This window comes from Pieris napi, chromosome 14, assembly GCF_905475465.1.
Source record: "Pieris napi chromosome 14, ilPieNapi1.2, whole genome shotgun sequence".
In the NCBI taxonomy this organism is placed as follows: Eukaryota; Metazoa; Arthropoda; class Insecta; order Lepidoptera; family Pieridae; genus Pieris; species Pieris napi.
This window is the reverse complement of record NC_062247.1, coordinates 9,571,625-9,598,627: the sequence shown is the minus strand read 5'-3', so window position 1 is coordinate 9,598,627 and position 27,003 is coordinate 9,571,625. Positions and strand designations below refer to the sequence as shown.

The 27,003-nt window shown below is 34.2% G+C and overlaps 1 protein-coding gene across 1 annotated transcript; it reads left to right on the top strand.

The window, feature by feature from the left end:
• The first annotated feature begins 2,418 nt into the window (after positions 1-2,418).
• LOC125055733 (adenylate kinase 7-like) lies at positions 2,419-26,564 on the top strand. Its single transcript, XM_047658255.1, has 16 exons — positions 2,419-2,733; positions 3,260-3,415; positions 4,124-4,263; positions 5,240-5,367; positions 6,310-6,462; positions 8,885-8,966; positions 9,199-9,285; positions 10,311-10,469; positions 11,750-11,869; positions 12,411-12,601; positions 13,696-13,787; positions 14,785-14,895; positions 16,149-16,430; positions 17,292-17,419; positions 18,101-18,259; positions 26,334-26,564. Exons 1-16 carry the CDS (start codon positions 2,481-2,483, stop codon positions 26,535-26,537), a joined length of 2,445 nt encoding a protein of 814 aa, XP_047514211.1. The 5' UTR covers positions 2,419-2,480; the 3' UTR covers positions 26,538-26,564.
• The last annotated feature ends 439 nt before the right edge of the window (positions 26,565-27,003 follow it).

The following is a 27,003-nucleotide window of genomic DNA, read 5'->3' as shown; positions in this document are numbered from 1 at the left end:
TAATTAATTTGTTTTAGAACGTTTGTTGCAGGGTTTCTGTTTTTTTACTCCGACTTTAAAATATATAAATGTAACCAAAACATCAAGGAGATAATCAGACTTTTATATGAAACCCAAGTTCAGCATTACATGTGTACATTCGTTTTTATTTGTATTAGTAAATAAGTTCTCTTTAAACCCATGCAAGTGCCCGAGTACTTAAAATGAAAAATTATATAGATATCTAATGTTTTATAGTTAGAGATTTTACTTAAAATGGTGCTTAAAATTTATAAAAATATATTCAGATTATACAATTATACCTGTTGACACTTGTAATTAAAAAATGTAATACTTATGAATTCATTTGCCTTATGAGATTTAAAATTGGGTCTATTTTAAGCTGTGACCCAAACCATAGATAATGTTAATGTTATCTATGGTCATGTTAAACTTTTAATTTATTATAAATTAAACAAAATTATATTCGGCCTGGGTGATTTTTGATGAAGTTATTTGTATATTTAATTAATCTGTGTGATTTGTTATATTAAGCCAAATCAAATTTTGTTTTTATAATGTATTTTATTAATTCTAAAATTATGAATTTTAATAGGTATTACAAGAAATATAAATTAAAATATAACATGACATTCAATTTAAATGTTAAGTTTTAAGAATTAATTATTTTCATGATGTATAATTTCTTACTTGTATAATTATATTTTATCTTACAGTTAAGTTATATTACTATTTTAACAATATCTCAAATGAAATAAAGATTTTAATTATATAATATTTTCTCTTACTCAATATTACTGAAGATACTTAATTATTAATTGCAAATAACCATTTGCCTACCTTAAATGTTAACGTTGAACTACCAACTTGGAAACGTGTCCGTTGTGTATAGACCAGTGCAGATAGCCTTTAAAATAAATAAAAAGTGAAAAAAATAATAGTAGGATGAAACCTATTGGAAAGGGAGGATAATATTATAAAAATTAAAGGAAAAATAATTTACGGGCGATCTGAGGTCGGGAAGGGGAAGGGGGGGGGGGGGGGAGTTTTAAGGGTAAAAAACGGTTTATCTCGATTTCCGGCAAAACTAAAAGTCCTATCGAAGAAAGTTAAATGGCAAAGTTGTAGGTAATAAAAAGATCTAAAACTTTTGTATTCACACATTTTTCACATAACCTCAAAATTTATGTGAAAAATTCAAAAAACGAAGTTTTTGGTTTTTAATTTTTATCTTTTACAAATTTCTTTTTTTTTTAACGAAATTTGGTGAAAACTTACATTTCTATGTCCCAAATACGCTGTAATTTATTTGATTAAAAATATTTATTTTTTCACCTTATTTTGAATGAATATCGAAAAAACACCCTAATTTTCAATCACCCTAGTTTTCACCAAATTTCGTTAAAAAAAAAAGAAATTTGTAAAAGATAAAAATTAAAAACCAAAAACTTCGTTTTTTGAATGTTTCACATAAATTTTGAGGCTATGTGAAAAATGTGTGAATACAAAACTTTTAGATCTTTTTATTACCTACAACTTTGCCATTTAACTTTCTTCGATAGGACTTTTAGTTTTGCCGGAAATCGAGATAAACCGTTTTTTACCCTTAAAACTCCCCCCCCCCCTTCCCCTTCCCGACCTCAGATCGCCCGTAAATTATTTTTCCTTTAATTTTTATAATATTCTCCTCCTTTTCCAATAGCTTTCATCCTACTATTTTTTTTAGGTTTCAAAAATTATCGGCACTGGTCTAGTACTTCATAATGACAAAACGAAATAAAAAAAAATCGGTAACCGGTCACCAAGAAGGTTTCATGTATCTTTTTGTTATAACAATAACGAATCTGTGGTTGTGGACGCTTTTGTTGCTGGGACTGAGTTTTCCGTTTTGGCGCCAATCCTAAATTAACGCAATATTGTATCTTATTATTGTTTCAAAATCTATTAATAGTGAATCTTAATAAAATTTAATCCGCCATATTTAAGTGGCAGAGTCAAATTAAAGATATTAATAATTGTAGGTACATATAATATTTTTAACAAGTTTTTTTGTGTATTTTTATCCTTTTAACATTGAAAATTACGGCACATTATACATTTGTTTATCATTAATTTTCCAATTCCTAAAACTGAGAAATTTTAAATCGCAAAATCCACTGCTAAATTTTCAAGTTTCTAGTCGGGGTCTCCAGTCTCTAACTGCGACAATATGACAAAGAAATTGTATAGGTACGATAGATTCGTAGTCTGATAATTAGGTTGAATAGGATACTAGGGGTATAAAAAAATATTTTTTATTTAATTAAAAATAGTTTATTTATACTTACGTACCCAGTACTTTCAATAGGAAAGTCAGCAGTGTTTAAAAAAGTTTTTATGTGGAACCAATTGTCATTTCAACACTGTCATTGTCAACTCTTTGTGATTCAATTTGAAGAAACGATATTTAATACTTCATAATACAAAAAATATTTTGCAATATGAAGAAATCTATGGAAAAACTGTCTTCAGATAAATCGCTTTCTGAGGCCGATATCTTGTTTTCGTTTAAACGTTATTTTATTAACAATGTCGATTCATATCACGGCGAATGTATCTTAAAGGAAGTATCTAAAATATTAGAGAAAAATGCAACAGAGTCTGTCAAACAGCATTCGCAGACAATGGTGCTTGGTGAAGATGCGGTAGATATGGGTCCAGCCCCGCCACCAGAACAACCATACGAAATTTTCGGTGAGTTTTGTTTTCTTAGAGACACAAAAAGTTTTTATAATTCTACTTTACGTAAATATATAAAATTCTCGTGTCACAGTTTTCGTTGCCATACTCCTCCGAAACGGCTTGACCCATTTTGATGAAATTTTTTGTGCTTATCCGGTATCTATGAGAATCGGCCAACATCTATTTTTCATCCCCCTAAATGTTAGGGGTAGTCCTCCCCTAAATTTATTTTTTTAATTTTTAGACAAAATGTCACATTTTAATTTTTTTATGATACAGCATTAAAAAATACATACAAACCCTAATTTTCACCCCTCTAAGATCAACCCCTATTTTTATTATAAATGATATACATGGCAAAACGACGTTTGCCCGGTCAGGTAGTATATTATATATTGATGAACAGAAATTTTACTGAAAAAGTATATTATATTTTTTTAACTACTTAATTATAAAAATGATCTAATGTATGTAGATGGTTAAAACCAGTTTTTTTAACCGACTTCAAAAATCCGAAATTGTATTATTTTATTTCAAGGTACCGTCACCGATTCTAAAATAAAATCTATTGACAACGTTGCTCGGATAGTGCCTAAGGCAGAGTTGTTATCGTCCATGCTGACATGTGGAACGCTTGTTTTGGATATAAGCTATGATAGAAACGAGCTATCAATAGTCGTGGACTATTTAAAACGTTAGTATATAGCGGAATACATAGATGGATATTCGGCACCTAAGGAGCAATCAAGTATTACGTAACGAATTTTGGGGGGGGGGGTTTATTTGTAAAACGTAACGATGCGTGGCGGGGTTTGAATTACACGTTATTGTTAATATTATTTACCAATACCAGACTTTCCAGTACTTTACACCACATAATGGTAACTGTTAGGTATTTAAAGAGTCACTTAACGAAACGTTTTACTATTGGGTACAGAAAAACGTTACGGTGCGTTACATGGGGGGGGGGTGTCAATAATCTTCGAAACTTGCGTGAAGTAATACTTGAACGCTCCCTAATGGACAGGTTGACCTATAGGCTGTGAGATTCAGAAACGAGGCTTACGTCAGAAATGTAATGTATTTTGATATACGGCATTCAGACTTAGTGCTAAGCTTCATTTCTTAATCATACCCTTAGGTATATAAAAACTTGCACAAAACTAATTAAAAAAGAAACAAAAACAGCATTAATCTCTTCTCTTCCACGCCGCCCTTACGAAAATGTGATAATAATTGAAGATGTGGGAAAATAACAGAAATTATCAATAATTCATACTTTTTTAAAATTTTAAAATTTTATTCATGCTAAAGAAAGGTTTATAAAAAAATCTTTAATATAAACGCAACATATTGACCACGACTATAAAGTGACAAATCTTAAGTATCTACTCTGTTTTAGTTTTGAAGGATTTATTAGAGAAACAGTCTGGTCAAATAGTACCTACAGATGACGATGGCGGGGCAGGCGAATCTAAGAAACGATATCTCATTCTCGTATCTACTGTTATGACTTGGGGTGTTACGAAACCACTCGACCCGGTGAGAATCTTCGCTATCAATAGAACGATATTCCAATTGTACGTAACGATAGGTATGTTATCTAAGCAACCTACTTGTGAAGGAAATTCGTTTGACTTATAAAAATATTATGTTATGAATGTGTTTTATCGCCGTAAGTACATTAAAAAATTTGTTACGGCAATTGTTTTCTGTATATGTTTGAAAGCATGAGTGAATAGTGGATGAAGCGAGAAAGATAAGTATGTCAAGATTACTATCTTGACAAGAAGAGATCTGCTGTCTCTACGTGAAAAATCGTAAATTAATTTCAAAAAAATTATTAAATCAAAAATCAGAAGTACTAAGGTTTTTATTAGTTTAAACTCGGGCTGTGAATTAGCAATTTTATTTCTATGTGCGATGTGGTCGTACAGTAAAGGAATTGTTAGGCAACTAACTTGACAAACAAAGGCTTTAGCGCGAACAATATGAACAATAGATTCATTTATGGAAAAGCACCGCGTGTGTGTATTTACAAGCGTTGATGTGGGGAACATAAAATAAGGCACAACTACGAGTCTTGTAGGCAGGAGTATTGAACAGAAATTTTTCTAGAAGTGAGCTGCAATTAATTTTATTTGAGATGATGTATGACATCATCTCTTAAAAATACTCTGGACTGAAATTTGCTAGGCAACCCATATGGATTATATTTATTGACATATTAAATTATATATAAAATAAGTTTCAATAAATAAGCATCTCGGTGAAGGTCGTTGTATAGCGGGATCTTATACTATAATATACCTTGTAGAATTTCTATAAGGTATTTCGACCTTCTCACTCTCTCTCAATCGGTCTCAATCGCTCTCTCCCTTTTCTTCGACATAAACTCTGCACATCTTCGTGACGCTAATACATATTATTATTATTGCGTTTCATCCGTAAAAATTTTACCGTCATGCCTAAAGAAGTTTCACTTCAAAAATTGAAAATATGTCATTATAATAAACAGGAGACGCCCGATATGCCGTTTATCGAGTCAGACTTTAGGAAACGGAAGCCACACCCAAGTTATAAGATGCACTATGATGTCGAAAACGAAGTTGTGTCCATCGCCAGAAAATTTAGAACGCAGATTGGGTATGATAAGATTTTGTTAAACAGCAGCTAACACTGTATACAAATATATAAATAATGATATTATTGCATGTAAATAATAATGCATGCAGTAAAGTAGACAAAAGGGTGAAATTGTTAAACGGAAAATGGTGAATTTTGTGAGTAGTTTAACCTTTTTGTGAAAAAAGCAAATATAATACGATTGCAAAAGCCGTTTCTGCCCTGTTGCTTCTGCCTTCTGCTGCATATTCCCTGATTATTTGCTGAACCAGTCGTTTACACTTGACTGTCAGTGCTGAGTATAAAATTTGTTACAATAATACTCGTTTTTGATGACATCATCTGTTCTTGACCAATCATAGTCAAATGAAATGAGCCATCGTCTTCCGTTTGACATTCTCAAACTGCTTTGCCTATTTTAGTCAAGCGCTCTAAGTATAACGTCTTTAATAAGAAAAAATATTTGACTGATAAAAGCAAGAAATACAAACACAATCACTTTAATAAAAAATGGGCCCAACTTTAAGTTTTAAGTTTCTGGCAGTAGCAACATTGACTTTCAGTGGACCCATACTATTTTATTGCGACAGCTATACACACTTAACTAAACAAAAATTTTAACGATTAAAATAAAATTATAAAAAAATTACATGCAAAAATCATCATAAATTTGTGAAAAGTATCCAGTTTTGGAGCTCTTTAACTCTTGATATTATTTTTACCGCTTGATACGAGCTCAGTCTTTAAATTTATTTAGGAATCTTCTTTTTGAGCACTTCTCTTCTGCCTCGTATTAATGTGTGTGTGTGTGTTACATGTACTTTGTTTTATTGTTAATTTTTTCTGCACTTCTTGTACGGTATACTAGGGTTGTCTTGTTAGCGATAAGGCCGTCCAACAAGAAAATTATTAATTCCTATTTGCTTGAGTAATTGCCAAATTTCTTATATCAAAATACTTCAGTGCTATCGTTATCGGAGCTGGTTTGACGTATGGTGGTACGGAGGATGTGCTTTTCTATTGGTTTCAAAAGGCTTGGGAGTGTGAACCGTTTTTACCGATCCTTGGACGAGGCCATAACGTGATTCCTCTCATTAATGTACTGGATTTAGCTCAGTAAGTATAAGTATATACGTAGTTAATAAAATCTATACAAATCTAATTGTACCTAAAAATACTCTTTCTTTCTGTCAAATTGTGCTTACGATATGGTGGAAAAAGACAGATAATTACTTTAGTAAACGGACTTATTTTTACACGCTTTATATTAGCTTCACCTGTATGTATGTATGTATGTATGTATGTAACCGACTCCTTCGGACTCGATTTTGACCCACTTTAAACGGACAGATTCTATTCAAATTTTGCGCACCTGTCAAAGATCGATGACAATGCAATAATCCAAAAAAAAATTAACTAAAAAATAAATAATAGTTTAAATCTCTGTGCCATTTTTTTCGTCTATAGAGCAACCCACGCTTTTTCACAATAATACCAGTATTTTTTTGTTCATTACCATTTTCAGCCTAAACTAGGAATTATTTTTCACTTTTTAGTTTGATGTTTTTTAAAAGCGTGTTTTTTAGTTTATTTAAACTATTATTTATTTATGAATAAGTAGATATATTTTTACTAATATTATGAAGTGGAACGATTTGTATTTTTCAAAAATTCTTTCACTAATGGAATGTTACATTGTTCCTGAGTTACACAGTCTATCCAATAGGTATATTAACAAATATCCAGCCATGTACATGCCGCTAGTCTAGATTTTATGGAAAATAAGTAATTATAAGATAAATACTATCCTATTTGTAATTAGAAGTCTTAATTGGTTAAAAATGATTGTATAACTTAATTTCCAAAGTGTAATATATAATATGAAGTAACAGCTATTAAAATATGTTCACCGAACCCCGATCTTTGTTACACCTAAATATTTAGGTATAAAGCCCCGTATTCATGGGAAACATTTGTTGAGCAACAAAGTTGAATCAACGTGTTGCGGAGTTGCTGTCAACATGTTGCTGGCAACACTGCGTGTTGCAGAGTTGACAGCATCATGTTGACAAGCTCTCGCCCGACAAGCGTAAACATCAGTTTAGCGACAATTGTTGACGTGTGTGGACGAGTTTGCAACAGTTTATAAACATGGCAGTAGTGTGGAGCAATGATAAAATAATGCAATTAATAGAATTATTTCAATCAAAACCATTATTATGGGATTGTTCTATAAAACAATACAAAGATAGAAACAAAAAGAACGATGCATTCGAAGAAATTTCTCAAGTCCTAAATATACCCAAAAAAGACGTAGAAACTAAAATACATGTACTGCGTACTCAATTTACTAGAGAGAAAAAAAAGATGTCGGCAAAAAAAACTACAGGCAGCGGCGCAATAGAAAAATGTAAATGGATTTATTACGAGCCATTGGAATTTTTGTTATGTGGTGCAACTACTAAGAAATTGAGAGACACGAAACAAATAGACTAGATGCATTACGAGACGAAACAGAAGATTCGGCTATACTAAACTTAGTTAACTATCTCAGTGATGAATCAACGCAATAGCATACACTGTTTTTTTTTTGTGTTTTTTAATTAATAAAATACTTGATTACACAAATAGTGTTCTTGTACCTTGACATATCCTGCTAGTGAGTTAATTAGTTCTTGACATACATCTGGTATAATTTTGCTAATCAATTGTTTTGATACTCTGAATGTGTATGAAAGAGAACTGTATGAATCTCCAGTTGCAAGATACCGTAATGTAATAGCCAGCCTCGTTTGAGGTGAAACTGGCTGACGAATATTTGTTTCCCTTTTGGCTATTGATGGACCAATCATTTCTAGAAGATGTTCGAAATCACTTTTCGACATTCTCGTAAAGTTACAAAATGATCCATCTGTCATTCTGAGGTCACTCATCAAATTTTCTCTTTGCAAAAGATAATTTCGAATCCACCATCTTTTTCTCTTTTTTTTATTAGAGATTCTATACATCTGATACAGAGAACACAACAACACTACCTCCTCGGGCAACATTTTAACGCAGACTGGCGTGTGGACAACCTGTATTGATTTAAACATAGTTGCTAGCAACATTCTCGCCGCTCACCAACAATGTTTAGCAACTGTTGCTAAACAAATGTTTACCATGAATACGGGGCTTTAGTGTTCTTCGTGGCCTAGTTGGGGCTTAACCTGGAGTTCGATTGTGGATTAAATCATATTTGTTCCGGTAAATCTTGAATGTTATTTTAAAATAAGTGTTGTTTGCCATAGTAATTTTGTATGATGATTTGCTATTTTAAAAGAGTACCGAGAGTTTCTACGCCGGCCTTTTCTCTCGGGCTCCACCCTTCTTCTTTGCAAATGAGTAGGGATGTCTACCGATTCAAATTGAATGACGTGGAACAAGTGATACCTGTATCTTATATTCCATAATAAACATATTTATTTTTATTTTACTAAAGACTGATTATCTTATAGCAGTCTGGTATACCTAATCCTAAATATAATTCATATTTCAGAATAGTTTATAACCTAATAAGTGATTTTCCAAAGAAGTTATATATTTTGGCTGTGGAACAAAACGTTACGAAACAAAGAGAGGTATTCTCTTTTAATTAAAATAATAAAAAAAAATACTGATTATACTAAAACCGTTTTAGTATAGTTATTATATTTTAAAACGCATAAATTATAGTTTATTTATAAACCTTTTGCCGACGACGATTGCTCATTGTAATCGCAAAGTCGAATAAAAATTAAGATTATGTGTAGTACTCTAGTAAACCATAGATATTATATAATGAAACTATTGATTTATTAAAGTTTTCTATAGATTATAAAACCTTTGGGCCGAATAGTTGGATCAGGCATGTTTAAATGTATTCCACCGGAAGACGCATTTCTGATACCGGAAATTGACGTAAGAGAATTTTTCACTAATTTTTTTTAAGGTACACAACGCCATTTTTGATAATTAATTTCCCAATACCCTTGAACTCAGTGGTTGTATTAATAATTTGTGATTAAAACATTGTGTACGCCATGATGGCACAGTTGTTAATTTTATTTATACACATTGACGTTTAAAAGTCACACTACCTTTAGGCGTAGTGGCATCAGCGTGCGCCTCTCATCCCTGAGGTTGTGGGTTCACTCCCCTGATGTCCACTAATGGACTTCCTGTCTATTGGTGCAAATATCTAACACCCGTACAGTGAAGATAACATCGTGAGGACACCGGCACATCACAAATCGAAACGTCGATGACATGTGTCATACGTCTTGTTTTTTTTTAAATTCATACCAAAATATCACTAAATAAGAAATCTAATAAAATATTGAAACCAACTACATTATACTATGTCTGAAATTCACTGTTCAAAGTTATATGAATTTCTTTACAATACACTTTTGCAGTGGCGTAACTACTATCTGGGGCCCGTGGCAAATTCTTTTTGATGGGGGCCTATCAAGAAAAATTGTCACGTACTCGGTTTAATTTTAATAAACTTCGAGATTTTCAGCGTACTCAATATAGCGTATATGTTGTATATATCCCACTAATGGCCATAGGCCTCCTCTCTTAGGCGAGAGGGAATGGTCTGTAGTCCCCACGCTAGCCCAATATCCCCTAGCTAGCGTATTGGAGACTTCACATTCATCCATAGAACATCTATCAATATCTCTTGGGCAGAGGCCCTCTTGGTTCGGGGGCCCGTGGCATTTTGCCAGCCCTGCCACCCTATTGTTACGCCACTGCACTTATTTATTGCCGTTGCTTGATTGTGACTGTTCCACTAGATTTCTTGGGTTTATCAATCCCAAATAAGTAAAATAAGAAAAGTTTTGTTTTGTATCCTTGTCGAATAATCGTGCAATTCATTAGTATGATCTTAAACTTAGTAGTTGAATATTTAAAATCAGTAAACACTTTGCATTATTTAGCAAAGGATATATGATTTGATGACGCTCAATTTGAATATGGAGCCCACGTTCATTGTTGAAACAATGGCCTTGCAATGGACCTCGGAGATGAGCTTCGGAGAGAATGTGCCTGCGCTCATCAAACAGTTTAAAAAGGAGAGAGGGCTCAAACCTTTTAAGGTATATATGTAAATAGTAAAGATTAAAAAAAATTGATATTGCCAGTTTCTAATAATTATAGTTTTCGAATCTCGTTACTTCGGCACGTTTCAGAGAATTTCATATTATTTTGTAGGCAAGTAACCCAAAAAATATCTATCTTTTTATATTTTAAAAATAGCTATCTTTTTTTAGTTTTCTTATTAAATATAGGTGAAACGACAAATATTTACTAACACAAATGAAACATAGTGCATAAACATTATAAATAAACCATTAAGAGGATACAGTTACATGGGTCACTAATCGTGGTGTACTAAAAAATAAAGAGTTAAGAGAAAAATACAGCTTAATACTACTTCTCAGGCCAGAATCGAAAAAGTTTTCCTTGAGCAGGGAATATCGAACTTGTTCGTGGATTGCTTTTATTACACAGTATCTAAACAATCTTAGGTCATTATTAGATTCTTAAGTTATAAATACTGTCCAAGTAGGTTTTATAAGTTCATCCGTGAAGCCTCGTATTCATGTTAAGGCATCCGTAGGGTTGTTAGGTTGTTACATCTCACCCTCTCATATATATAGTTAACTAGTGCAGCTTGGTCATAATACACATTACATACATACAGATACTCCTGATATTCAATACATATAAATTTCACAGTCTACTGGCTAGCAAGCTGTACACATTGGTTTAGCAACAATGTTGAATCAACGTGTTGCGGAAATGCTATCAACATGTTGCTGGAAACACTGCGTGTTGCATAGTTGACAACGGCATGTTGACGAGAACTCGCCCGACGAATAGCAACATCTGTTTATCAACAATTGTTGATGTGTGTGGACGTGTTTACGACCGATTATAACATGGCAGTAGTGTGGAACAATGATAAAATAATTCAATAAGGAGGGTGCTTGTAGTTTATTGTTTATCAGAATGCCAAATCGTAAAATGACTGCTTCACTACTGATTTGAGCGCGACCGCCGCTGCGAAAACCGCTGTGAGAGTTCGAAAAGTGAGTTACAGAATCGCAAGGCTGTTTCTATCAAAAGCATCCTATACATCAGATACAGAGTATACAACAACACTACTTCATTGGGCAACATTTAAACTGCAGATTGGCGTGTGGTGGCTATATTGATTTAAACAAAGATTCCAGCAACAACAATGTTGATCAACTGTGCTAAACAAATGTTTACCATGAATACGAGGCTTAAGTACCTAGTCTAGTTCTCTACGTACAAGCGCGTGCTAAAGCAAATTAAAAATTAAAGCATTAATAAAATTTTATTATTCTAGGTGATTGTCTACGGGCCTCCTATTATAGGAAAAACTACTTTGTCGAAACTTATATGTGAAGCTTATGGATTGATCTATATTTCACCAGACACAGTGGTAGACGATATAATAAATGACTTGGTGTGTATTAATATATAATACTTATTAATTGTTAATTGTTTACTTACATCTCTATAGTTTTGTAATTATTTTATTTTTTACATTCATACATAGAAAGAGCATTGTTGGCCTAGTGGCTTCAGCGTACGATTCTCATACCTGAGGTTCGATCCCCGGCTGTGCATCAATGGACTTTCTTTCTATGTGCGCAATTAACATTTGCTCGAACGGTGTCTTAGACCCAAAAAGTCGACGACGTGTGTCAGGCATTGGAGGCTGATCACCTACTTGCCTATTAGATTTAAAAATGATCATGAAACAGATTCAGAAATCTGAGGCCAAGACCTAAAGAGGTTGTAGCGTCACTGATTTTTTTATTTATTTTACATAGAAACTAGAAATGTATTTGTTTTATATTAGTTGTTTTCCAATACAAGGGCGTCTGTCAAAGGAAGATTCTCTGCCCCTACCTGCTCCATCTGGCAACGCTGTATCAATTAATGAAATAAATCAGTAGGCACAGAAATATGCACTCCAGGATTTGAGCTAATCAAATTTCTAGACATGGCGTATAAAACACTGGGAAAATGGGGAAACGGCTGGTCTGCCAATTCCCACTGGTGAAGAGGAAGATGCTTCACCGCCTGATGATGAAGATGATGCCGGTGAAGAGGAAGCGATTCAGGAGAATGCTCGTCAAACACTTGCAATGCTGCAGTCAGGTCGTGCCTTCAATGATGAGGAATTACTAGGGTTTGTATATAATACTAGCTGATCCGGCAAACGTCATTTTGCCATGTAGGTATATCATTTATAATAAAAAATAGGGGTTGATCGTAGAGGGGTGAAAATTAGTGGTTGTATGTATTTTTTAATGCTGTATCATAAAAAAAAGAAAAATTAAAATTATCTAAGAATTAAAAAAAAATTAGGGGTGGAAAACTTAACATTTAGGGGGATGAAAAATAGATGTTGTCCGATTCTCAGACATACCCAATATGCACACAAAATTTCATTAGAATCGGTCAAGCCGTTTCGGAGGAGTTTAACTACAAACACCGCGACACGAGAATTTTATATATTAGAAGAAGGTGTAATAGGTGAATACCAGGTGTTATTGAAATCTGAATGTTATATTTTTATCCAACAAAAAATTCTATTTAATTCAGTGGTTAGAAATGCTTCAAAAATTAGAAAATTCTACATAAAGCTTTAACATTTATCTATTTCGTCCAAGCAAGTTTCCTTATCTAACTTATTATAGTTATTAGGACGTTTGCACAGTGTTAATTAACTCTTCAGCTTTAAGATATATATAAGTACATATAGATATATTATATTTTTGTGTAGTCATTAATTTTGATATTACTTGGAGTTTATCTTTTTGTAGTAATATACAATTTTTTTTGCTTCACAATACAAGATGTAATTTATTTCTTTCCAACTCACAAATATGCAGTATTAATAATATTCTTAACCTACATACTAATAATAATAATTAAAATTTAATAAATAGAAAATTAAAACAAATTTAAAAAGTTTGGTCCCTGTCGCCTTTAACGCTGGCAGCATTTCTTCGCTGTATTGCGATACTTATTCGTTGAGCGAGGAAAGCGTCAACATTTAAATTTAGATGAAATTTTTATTTCAAATAAATAGCTAAAATTATACTATTGCAGTAAAACTCTTTATGGGAAATTAAACTTTGGTTGTATGGTTTGAGGTTATCTAAGCTGTATCTAAAATACATGTTTTATAAAAAACGTAAATTGTATGTACTTTTGTTCAACCACTGTTTTCCCTACCACTGGAAATCAGTAAAGAAAATGTAAAATTTTTAACTTTAGATATTTGCGTCAGAGAATGCTTAACCGCGAAGCCATTAACAGAGGCTGGGTTCTGGATGGATTTCCAACTACGATAACACAGTGCTCTATGCGTAAGCCATTGTTATATATATATAATTACTAGCAGACCGGCCAAGCGTTGCTGTGGCTAAGAATTTTGTTATATTACATAGTAGTAAACTATTCAAGGGAAACGGCAGTAGAACACCAGTCCACCATGCTTTTTGGTGGTAATGCCATTAAATTGTTGCTTATTTTACGTTGGTACTTTCAACACAGCGCCATCTGTTTGAATTGTGACTACCAAATGATAAACTAATATTTTGCAATAAAATAATATTGCGGGTATAAATTGAGATGTAAGCTATCCTATCTTTTAAGTTGATCAAACTGCACACGGTATACAAATGTGATTGAAATCGGTTCGGTAGTTTAGGAGTCCACAGCGGACAAACAACGTGACACGTAATTTATATATATTAAGATAATAATATTTCATTTGAAGATCCAACCAAGGTCTGGGTCTAGGTCTAGGTCTGGGCCTCAGATTTCTGTATCTGTTTCGTGATCACTTTTTTAAATAGGTATGTAGGTGATCTATCAATCAAATCAAATATTTCAGCCTGTGCCTGACACACGCTGTCCGTTTTGCTTGAAGATGATGAATTAACACCAGTATGTGACCAGCTACCCACTGAACTATTTCCAAACCAATTCGACTTAGGGTCCTTCAAGAAAAGAGCGTACCTACCAATTTTTAAAAGGCCGGCAGCGCGCTTGCGAGCCACCCATGAGCGGCGACAACATCAGGTGAGCCTCCTGCCCGTTTGCCGCCTGTTCAATAAAAAAAAAAGAAATGGCTCAGGGTTGTTGCACGCTCAAGCCAGGCCAACACTGGTCCATAGTTAGGAACGAAAGTTTCATGAAGTTGTTTTCAGATTGTTCTGGAAGACACAAATGTTTGTAAGCAAGTGCCATTCCGAGGTTTGACAAATGTGTTTTTCTAGAAATCTAAATTAATCGGACCCCTGAGTTGTATTCGATTCAATTACAACATTATTGCTTATTTATTTGAGCAAATCTGTGTAGTGTTTGACAAAGGCGATGAGCAAGATTCTGAAGCTGGTGAGGAAACAGAGGAGGAGCCGTTTGATGAGGATCTGGATTTATTCAGCAATGTACTGAAAAAGCTATTGCCAGGTAGGATTATTATTTAGATTTATATTAATTCCTGACTAATAACGTGTGAACTGTTATGCTCTGTGGTGTGACATCACTCTTTATGGTAGTGCGTAAACTGTCAAAAATTGCTCTATTATCTATTATATTAATTTAAATTTAGAAAAGTATATCCTAATCTTAATTACTTATGTATTTAAAGTATTTTTATAAAGAACTTTTAATACATATTTAAGTATTTTATATTTCCCACCGAATTGGAAGTAGATTCTACAAAAAAAGAAACCTCGGTTGTTCATATTATAAAAGCCATATACTTAATAAAACATACAAATACTATTAATTAAATTAATGTTACTGTTTTATCTGTAGTATTTATTTCTTGCAATAGAATTGTAAAACACGGCACTCATTGTAACAGAAACCACTCGAGGCGACAGACCTCCACTATACTCAGAACATTAGAAATATTATTGGAGAAGTGGCTACGCCTGTCCTTGTTTCGTAACAAGAGAAAACTAGATAAGAATCCTTGAGTAAAATGTCCTTATCTCTCAAATTGTTTAACGCTATGAACAGAGTTAGTGTTTTCGTACCTTGTCAAATCCGTGGTACTGAGTATAAGTACTTCAAAAATGTATTGAATTTTCTCATATGACAGTCATACATTCTGTCGATCCGAAGTGGTGGAGGCCTGATGACCTTTACTCTTACTTTTAGCAAGCATCAGTCTCACACAAACTAGCATTTTACCTAAATAGAAGAAGAGACAATTTTTTTATTATAATAATATATAACTGTCACTTGTTTATGTACGAAGTTTTTGTGAGAAAATGAATAAATATTATTATTATAGATGAATTGAATTATTATTGTTTTCTGTTTAATTATTTATTTGCAGCTAATGTATGGCCAAAATTCATCTCAAAATATTATAAAACTATTATACAATTAAGTTATTTTTATAAATTAACCGAAAGCCTATTCTATGCATCAATATTTTCTAAGTACATTTTATATGTTATACAAAACATTACATTACAATACAAATTAATTATCAATTAAGTAATATTAATAAGGCGTTCCTCCCTCCTTACATACCTAGGTGTACGCTACTGCGAAAAATATTATTTTAACAATACAACATAAGTAATCGGTCGTAAGTCTCTAATCTAAAGATTACCCTTAAAATCAGGTAACAAACTAATTAAATACATGTTCTATACAACTGAGTTTATGAATAAGACGATACAATACTGTCCCAACATTCACAGATATCGTAGTATCGTTAGAAGCAACTGACGACTTTGTCTGTGATAAGGCCATGCGCCAACCGGACGGTGACTCACGGCTAGACGAGGAGACGGTCTTGAAACGACTGAGTGAGTTCAGGCTTAATGACGGACGTGACGTCACTCCTCTGAACTTCTTTGATGAGCTTGATATACATCCGTTGGTTGTTCCGGTAAAGGAACATTCGGATTATGGTATGAAGGGGACGTATGCGGCGGTTGCTTTGAGAATGGGGCGGCCGTGTCGGTATGGGAAGCTTATTGGTGAGTATAGTAGGTTTGATTTTGTCGGATAGGAGTAGAAGAGTGACCGACTCATCCTTGAGGTCGTAGGTTCGAGCTCCGTCTGTGCACCTATGGACTTTCTATATGCGCGTATGTTTAACACTCGCTTGAATGGTGAAGGAAAATATCGTGAGGAAACCGGTGTTAGATCCTAAAAGTCATTATGAAACTAATATTTTTTTAAACCGGTGCAGTATTTGAGTTATAGGTTACAAACATACAAACATAGTAATATCTATATAATCAGTGGCGTAACAATAGGGTGGCAGGGCTGGCAAAATACCACGGGCCCCCGACCCAAGAGGGCCCCTGCCCAAGAGATATTATGTTATATGGATCAATGTGAAGTCTCCAATACGCATTGGGCTAGCGAGGGGACTACAGACCATTCCCTCTCGCCTAAGAGAGGCGGCCTATGGCCATTAGTCGAACATATACAACGTGTAATTGAGTACCCTGAAAATCTCGATGTTTATTAAAATTAAACTGAGTAGGGACGATTTTTACTGATAGGGCCCCATCAAAAGAATTGCCACGAAAAAAGATTTACCACGGGCCCCAGATGGTATAGTTACGCCACTGTATATAACATTACATTCGAATACATATACTCGTAGATATCATTTAGATGTATCGAGTACTTTTATATAAACATACTCGATGTTAATAATTCTCGAAACGTCAAAATAAATTTGTGTAAGAAGTTGTATTTAAATTCCTAGACCTTAAAGAATTTAAGCCTGTTTAATGGCACGCCATGCTTTTTATTTGCGGCACGCTTGCGGTTCGCTTGCGGTGCCTACATACATATAGTCCCTTATGTATACCCTGGTTTTAAAGCTTTGATCGAAGCCGCTGAAAAGAAAGAGAAGATGGAATGTGAGACCCTTCGATCTCAGGAGGCAAACGCTTTGAAGGAGCTCGAAAAGAAAATGCAAGAAGAACATGAAGACAAAATGGAGTATTGGGTATTATGTTTAACTATTGTTTATATTTTTAATTTATTTATTTTGTTAATGTGACCCCATCATTCCCCATTATTGACGTGATCGGAGAGGTTTGCTGGGAGACTAACATTCTGTGCAGAAATACATTCCCCAAAAATGGAATCGAACCTAGGAACAAGACACTTTAGGTGGTCTTAGGGTAAACTATATTATATATATATCTATTATATATGTCATACTTAGCGCTAACTATCGAGTAAAGCGGACTGAAATGCCTCTATAATCTTTATACATATATATAATTATACTGTGCGTGTGTATGTCACGGAACTTCTCTTAAACGGCAGGATTGATTTGAATGAATTTTTTTGTATGCGTTTGGTTGACGCCCTGGATTAGATGGTTTAGATTCACAAATCAGCCCGGCAGATGGCGCTGCAGTCGGTATCTAGGTTATTTATCTATACAGCAAATAAACAGCTGGTATATATATAAATCTTCTGTGCATGTGTCCGTAATTAAACCCCTAAACGGCTGGACAGATTTTGATGAAATTTTTTGTGTGTTAGTCGAGAACGATTTCCATTATTCGATGTTTTTTGTATGTAAGGTCACGGGAAATCATATTCGCAAAGTAATTTAGCCAAACCAATTTAGTTTTAACAAGTCATAAAGAAATTTATATAAAAAGAACTATAATAGTCGGAGTTATACATCCTGATGCAAGAAGAAGAAGAGGCAGCCTTGGCTGTAGCCAGCGAACCCATGCGCAATTATCTCATCAACCATATTTTCCCTACCCTCACGCCTGCCTTACTTGAAGTAGCCAAACTGAGACCTGATGATCCTATTGATTTCTTGGTAAGTGATAGAAAGGTGAATGACGTGAGGATGAAAATGTTGATATTTTTTATATGTTGTTATATATTTATCATGTGAAACCTTCGTAAGAAACCTCAAAATCGCTATTTAATCAAAATCATAATACGTTTATTCCGTTTAGATGCGTCTCAGCGCATTCTTATGAATGTCAAAAACGTTTACAAAATTCGTGAAGGAGCAAAAGACTACGCCATATGTCTTGGATGCCTTGTTCTGAGAAGAACAGGCAAGAAACTCGGCAAGATACCCTCTCTTTACATTAAAATTATTCAAAGGAAATCATAATCCACAACGAAACACCAAAGCTACGGATTATCAGGCTTTTGTTAGTTTAAACAGATTCTGTATTAATAAATCGGTCAATTTACTAGCACATTAGACATTCTTTAGAAATTTAGACCCTTAGTTGGAAGTTAAAAAAACCCAAATAACTTTGCATATAATAGAATAACTATTTTCAAGCGCGGCAATGAAATATTTCTTATATTGTAAGCTTAAACTCAGACATCGAGATTTTCAAATGTAATTAATAACCTTTGTACAGTATTTTGTTTGCCTAATTGCTGACAGTATTGTGAAGTTTACGAATTGTTTGACATTATTTTACGTTAGTTATTTGTTTGTATATTCGTACGATTGAAATCTAAAGCGAGTTACAGACAAAAATCATTAGTAACTCATAACTTTTCCATATTTACACACGAAAGAAGAACACACAAATTAGACACATACCACGCAATTAAACTGTTTCGGAACATGTTAGATTTAATAGATTCGTTTGTCGTTTTTTACAGGTATATTTATTATATTAGTTCTGTATTATAAAATTACATAGAAACACTTAAATCTACTTATTATTTTTAATTCCACAATCGTCAAATTATACCTATGTAGATGTATATGCAGAATTACTGTAATTTATCCCCCCCCCCCCTCTTGTCAGCAAAAGTAAGCAAAGCTCTCAAAAATAATAGTACATAAACATATTAAACGTAGGAATCCTCGAAAATGCATTTCGTTTTCAAGCATAGACAATGTGTGGGTAATACAGTGTTACGTAATACTTGAACGGCCTCTAGGTACTAAATAGTAATTATTTTAACTGAAGTATGCAAAGTATAATTAATAGGAGAATTAAATTGACACGACATTGAAGATGACCTAAATGATTAAGCAATGTTAAATTCGATTTAAATTTATAGTCACGCGGGTTTATCTTTATAGAGATAGTCCATGGTTTAGACTTTATAGTAAAACTAACGTATACTCTGCTTTTTAATTCCGTAGAATTCTGAAATAGTGTTGCTACTAAAAATGTTCTAAACCGAAAAAGGGACACATTTGTCTTATTTGAGGGCAATAAAAATATGCTACGTATTTTTTATGTTTTACCTACAAAAAGGTAAATCTAAATATTTACTTACTCAAGTGACCTAATACAAAAATAACAAATATTTCAATATCACGAACAATATAACGAATTAACTTAAATTACTTTCTTTTATTCTTTAGCTGGCATCATTACCTACTAATTCCAGGTTTCGTAAACCTTTAAAAAAATAATGTTTAAACAATTATAGTTATATGTTCAACAAATAGATGTCGCCTGTGGTTCCTTGAATCGCGGTATGTTTAAACAATTATAGTTTTATGTTGAACCAATAGATGTCGCCTGTGGTTCCTTGAATCGCGGTATCGTTATGATTCAAAAATAGTATAAGTATCTCAATTGTTTTTGTATTAAATTGTCTCAGCCTGGGGATTGGTGTTTTATTTGTACATGGTCATTCGTAGCCGGATACAGCAGTGATTGGAAACCCTAGTGTATAAAAAGTGTAAAATAAGTGATTGTGGTGTGTAAGTGTAAAGGTGACTAAAACTGTAAGTACTTTAAAACTTTGCCTAACAAATTGGAAGTCTAATAACGCAAGTAAAATAACTGAGAAAAATTAAGGCAAAAGTGGTTAACCACGGGGAATCCATGCCCGATTTTGCCTAAGTCGAAATTATTAGGTACACCAAACACTTAGAAAAATTTGCGATTTGGAACTTGGAAATTTTACAAGTGTAACTTAGAAAAATCACAATGGAATCACTTGTAAGAGTACAGAAAGATATTAACAAAACATTAAAAAGGGCTTATACAAATTTTAAGAAAACACCAAAAGATAGAATTACAGGAAGTTATTTGGAAACCAGATTGGAACAATTAGAAAAACAATGGTCAACATTTGAAGAGACACACAATAAATTAATATGTAACTATGGTGAGGAAGATTATGATGAATCGGAGTACAGCTTGAAAGATGTATATGGAGAGACGGAAGATTTATATAGTGAATACAAAATTGATATAAAGGAAAAACTTACTAAATTTAAAAATAGCCCTATAGTTACGAGTGATGTAGTAAGCAACATTAACAGTGAAGTAAAATTACCTAGAATAACAATACCTACTTTTTCTGGCCACTATTCACAATGGACCACGTTTCGTGACCTGTTTAAGTCATTGATACACAGCAACAAATCGTTGCAAGCAGTGCAAAAGTTGCATTACCTAAAAAGTTACCTGACCGGTGAAGCCGAGCAGTTACTACGACATTTGCCGGTTACAAGTGAAAATTATGAACTATGTTGGAGTATGTTAGAACAACGTTTTAATAATAAGAAATTTATTACAAATAGTATTTTAAAAAGATTTTTTTCTCAAAAGAATATTGTTTCCGAATCTTCAAATGCTGTTAAAGAATTACTAGACACCACAAATGAATGTTTAAATGCATTGAAAAATATAGGAATAGTAACTGACAATTGGGATGTTATTGTTTTATATATTTTAAGTTCAAAATTAGATACTAAGTCTAGAGAGTTATGGGAAACTAAAATTTGTAATTTAACAGATGAATTGCCAACATTAAATCAGTTTTTTGAATTTTTAGAGCAAAGGTTTAGGTCACTTGAATTTTTAATAAACAAACCAGTCAAAAGCACTCAATCTCATCATGTAACTTTTAAGGAAAAATCAAATTGTGTCTTTTGTTCAGATAGTACGCATAAAATAGGAAATTGTAAGAAATTTGCTAAGGGTAACCTTAAAACACGTCGTGAGTTTGTTCAAAGTTCCGCCTTATGCTTCAACTGTTTAGGTGCTAATCATTCGGTTGAGGCGTGTCGTTTGCCCACCAGGTGTAAGATTTGCAAACGAAAACACCATTCACTTTTGCATTACAACGCTAGTGTATCAACAGATAATGTATCAGCTAACAACCAATCACCAGAAGATATCAATGTTGTTGCAACGGCAACAACATCGAGACCATACGAGACCAACATTGAAAATATTACCACTTGTTTTACTAATACCAGAAAACAAGTTCTATTGGCAACAGCCCTCGTAAGGGCCAACAATAATTCTGGATCAAGTATGACACTGCGAGCCTTATTAGATCAGGGCTCACAGGCTTCATTTATTACGGAGTCTGCAGTCCAGTTGCTGGGGCTAAAGAAAATCAAAAGCAACAGTGTCATATCTGGAGTTGGAGGTGACGGCAATGCCCCACTTGATTCCAAATATGTAGTGCAGATTAATCTGCAATCAATTCAAGATGAATCATTTACTATTTGTGTAACAGCTCATGTTCTTAAAAAACTAACTTCATTCCTCCCTGTAAAGGAATTCGTTGTCCATCTGTGGCCAAATCTACCAAGGATGAAGTTAGCAGATCCAAATTTCAACAAACCAAGTCATATTGATATGTTGCTTGGTGCTGATGTCTATTGTCAAATCATAGCTGAGGGTCTAATGAGAGGACCACCAGGAACACCAATAGCTCAGAACACTAGGCTAGGTTGGATCTTATCTGGAAAAATTGAGAACGATCATCACGACCAACATGGTTTGGGTTGCGAAAACATATTAACAATGCACACTCAAATTAACAATGATGATTTTAACCTTAAACAATTTTGGGAACTTGAGTCTGATAACTTTAACCTTAAAAGAACTCACCTCACTCATGAAGAACAAAGATGTGAAGACATCTATAAAGAAACCACGAAGCGAGATCCATCAGGAAGTTATATCGTTAAACTCCCATTCAGAGATGTCGATCCGAGCTGCAAATATGGTAATTCACGTGAGATAGCAATTAAACGATTCTTAATGTTAGAAAATCGTTTATTGAAATCACCAGATTTAAAGAAATCATATACAGATGTAATATCAGAGTATTTGAAGTTGGGACATATGGAGTTAGTACCTATAGAAGAAATTGACAAAAAAGAAACGGTTTACTTACCTCATCACGCGGTCGTTAGAGCTGATAAATCGACGACTAAACTCAGAGTTGTTTTCGATGCATCCTGTCGAGACCAGAACGGTGTATCACTGAATAGTGATTTGATGGTCGGACCGGCGCTACAGCCTGACTTACGTCACATTGTTTTAAGATGGAGGCTACATCCTATTTGTCTGGTTGCCGACATAATCAAAATGTACCGTCAAGTTAGGGTAACAAGAGAAGATGTAGACTATCAACGTTTAGTGTGGCGCACAGACACTACAGAAGATTTACAGCATCTTCGCCTTTTACGTGTCACTTTTGGTACTGCGTCTGCTCCTTACCTTGCAGTTCGAACTCTGCAGCAGGTAGCACACGATGAAGGAGGAGAGTATCCCGTCGCATCTGAAAAAATCTTAAAGGATTTTTACATGGATGATTTGCTTACTGGGTGTGAATCAGTTTCAGAAGGAAAGCAATTATTTAACGATATTACCAACCTACTAAAGACAGGCGGCTTCGAACTCCAAAAGTGGTCAAGCAATGATGAAAATCTGCTAAAGGAAATTAATAAAGAAGGTTTAGACTTAGATATTAATGTAGAACTGAAATCAAATGAAATAGTTAAAATTTTAGGACTTACCTGGAACCGACGAAACGACGACTTCGAATACTCCGTGCAACTACCTCCAATCAGCATACCTGTAACAAAAAGAAAGGTTATATCGGATATTGCAAGGCTATACGACCCAATGGGATGGATAGCTCCAGCAATTGTGAAAGCAAAAATATTAATACAAAAATTGTGGCTTTCAGGCATCGGATGGGATCAAGAATTACCAAATAATTTACTTGATTATTGGATTACTTACCGTGAGGAACTCCTGGAACTTACCAAATTTCGACTCCCACGCTGGATAAGTACTAAAGCAGATGTCACACTGGAGCTCCATGGGTTTAGCGATGCTTCAAATGAAGCTTATGCTGCTGTAATTTATGTTCGGGTAGTTGATGGCTCTGGGAATGTTCATGTCCATCTGATAACGTCTAAAACAAGGGTAGCACCAATCAAACAAGTTAGTATTCCAAGGCTCGAACTGTGTGGAGCTGTTTTACTGGCCAAGTTGTTACAAGAAGTTGCAGAAGTTCTGCACGTACCAAAGGATAAACTTCACGCTTGGACTGATTCCACGGTTGTGCTAGCTTGGTTAAGTAGCCATCCCAGTCGATGGAAAACTTTCATTGCTAATCGTGTTTCGGAGATTTTAGACATTTTAGACGCAACTCAGTGGTCACATGTTTCATCTACCGACAATCCAGCAGATTGTGCCTCTCGGGGAGTGACACCATCAGCTTTAGTAAACATGGAAATGTGGAGAACTGGTTCCCCCTGGCTACAAAATAAAGTTATCAATTACGAACGGAAACCCATACCAGACACTAATTTAGAAGAAAAAGGTGTGAAGGCATGCCATGTGGTGGATAGTAGTCAAAACATTTTTTGGACAAATTTTTCGACTTTAAGGAAATCATTGAGAGTATTTGCTTACTGTAGAAGGTTTATAAACAAATTAAAGCGACCTGAAGAGAGTTTTCCTATATGGTTAACTAATAAAGAACTAAATCAAGCATTACATATTATTATAAAAGCATGTCAGAATGAGTACTTTTTTCTGGAAATCAATGATTTAAGAAATAATAAACCAATTTATAAGAAAAGTAAACTTACCGTATTGACTCCTTTTCTGGATCGTGAAAGTATCATGCGAGTTGGTGGTCGTCTTGAAAGAGCTGACTTCAACATAGACAAAAAACATCCAGTGATTTTGCCGTCAAAATCACATCTTACCGACTTGATCATAGCCGACGCCCATGAAAAAACTTTGCATGGCGGGCCGCAATTAATGATAAACTATATTCGGTCCAAATACTGGATTTTAGATATTAAAACTCGTACAAAGTTATTCGTTCGAAATTGTGTTCGATGTGTACGATACGCTGCACAAGCAAGAGACCAACTTATGGGACAGTTACCTCCTTCACGTGTAACTCCAATTCGTCCTTTTCATCGAAGCGGCCTGGATTATGCGGGTCCTATTTTAATAAGAACATCCAAAGGTAGAGGCCATCGAGCATACAAAGGATATGTATGTTTGTTTGTGTGTATGGCAACTAGAGCAGTACATTTGGAGGTTGCAAGCGACCTTACAGCGCAAGGATTTTTGGCCGCATTCAAGCGTTTCGTGGCCAGACGTGGGCATTGTGCTGACCTATACAGTGATAATGGTACAAATTTTGTAGGTGCCGCACGCGAACTCAAAACATTGTGGTCCCAAGAAAAGTCATCATTGGCAATAGAAATTGCTGAGAGTTTGGCAACAAATGGAACAACATGGCATTTTATTCCACCTCATGCTCCACATTTCGGTGGATTATGGGAGGCTGGAATAAAATCCACCAAACACCACCTAAAACGAGTGATAGGTACTCAGACGTTGACCTTTGAAGAGATGAGCACTCTTCTGTACCAAATAGAAGCCTGTCTCAATTCCAGACCATTGTCACAATTAAGTGTGAACTCACAAGATCCTACACCTCTTACTCCAGGACATTTTCTTGTCGGCGAGCCATTGGTTTTGGTGCCGGACAGCAATTATGAAACCTCATCGGTTTCTTCACTAAAGCGCTGGCAGCTAACGCAACAGTTGCTGCAGCATTTTTGGCGTAGGTGGTCAAATGAATATCTCACGCAGTTCATGCAACGTTACAAATGGGCACATCAAAAACCAGAACCGAATGTTGGTGATATTGTTTTAGTTCGAGAGGATAATCTTCCTCCAGCAAAATGGTTATTAGGGATTATAACGGATAAACATGCAGGTTCGGACAATATTACGAGGGTTGTTAGTCTTAAATGTAAGGATGTTATCGTTAAGCGTCCTATAACCAAATTATGTATATTGCCTGTGACGAAGTAAGATATTTGGGTAAATCTGATGTTGTTGTTTTTTATTTTTTATTTTTTCTGTTGTTGTATAATATAATAGGTATGTTGTCGCTTCTAGCTACTGTGAAAGGCTTGTACGAACTTTTTAAACTCTATTACAGTCCACTACGATTACTTGTTTACAGTTTATTCACGGTGGGCGGAAGTGATGTACATTCTGTCCATGGTGGGCGGTATGTTTAAACAATTATAGTTATATGTTCAACAAATAGATGTCGCCTGTGGTTCCTTGAATCGCGGTATGTTTAAATTATTATAGTTTTATGTTGAACCAATAGATGTCGCCTGTGGTTCCTTGAATCGCGGTATCGTTATGATTCAAAAATAGTATAAGTATCTCAATTGTTTTTGTATTAAATTGTCTCAGCCTGGGGATTGGTGTTTTATTTGTACAAATAATGTTATCTTTACTTGTGCGTTTTATACTGTTAGTGATGAAAAGGAACGTAATTACCACTCGCCGTTAAACCACTTTTAATGTGGAGCACCGCACTTAATAAATAATGGGTACATTAACTAACAATAAAATGTATGTATAGACTCAGATGTTCAGACTCGTATTGTAATTGACATTTTTCAATTTTCGCGAGGCCAAAAAGGTTTGCCATCACTGACGGAATTCTACGGAATTAAAAATCAGAGTATAATAAGACGTCTTATATATGAAAAACATGGTAACCAAGGCAACTAAAACGTTTGTCCTAATTTCATAATCCGATCACATATATTTTTCTACGTATATTATAATGTTTATTTCTTTACACAGGCAGAATATTTATTCAAATTGAATCCATCTGGTAAGATGTTAGAGCCAGGTTACAATTTACAAGCGGAGAAGTTACTTGGCAAGATTAAGATCTTGGACGATGCGTTGAAAGATCTAGATATCAACATAGATCCATTACTTCCGCCGGAAGCCGCTGTCGACGATCCAAAACCGAAGAATATAAACAGTATGAGTGCTTTGTAAGAAATGAGAAAATATATACTTTATTAATATCGAGTCTTTTATTTATAGGTACCTACTATATAATTTTAATTTCGGGTACTAGCAAAAATAAAGTCAATATAGAGTAAATTCTACAGCCTATTTTAATATTTAAACCTTTATTTATGAAAAATAGTCCAAAATAAATTCTTTTTTAAAGAAACTCAGATTTTTTAATCAGTGTAAATTATTCAACAGAGACCAAAGATACTAAAAAATGTGTAATTAGTTTTAATTTTTGTAGGTAATTGGTTGAATTTGTTTTTTTTATCTTCTCTCCTTATAACGAGAAAAACCGTTCAATAATATAATAATATAAATAATCTGACAGTCATCTGCTTTTCGACAAAATTAAGAATAGTAGTAGTTATAGGTAATATTTGTAATCTGTCTTAAAGCCCTATCCCAGCACGAATTGCTGTGTCAGTCTCTCGGGGTGGACTGCGGT

Excerpts from the sequence above, each read along its gene's own strand:
- LOC125055733 (XM_047658255.1), top strand. The coding sequence starts at position 2,481 with ATGAAGAAATCTATGGAAAAACTGTCTTCAGATAAATCGCTTTCTGAG. Across the intron at positions 2,734-3,259 it reads ACAACCATACGAAATTTTCG|GTACCGTCACCGATTCTAAA; the intron begins GTGAGTTTTGTT and ends TTTTATTTCAAG. Across the intron at positions 4,264-5,239 it reads TTACGAAACCACTCGACCCG|GAGACGCCCGATATGCCGTT; the intron begins GTGAGAATCTTC and ends TATAATAAACAG.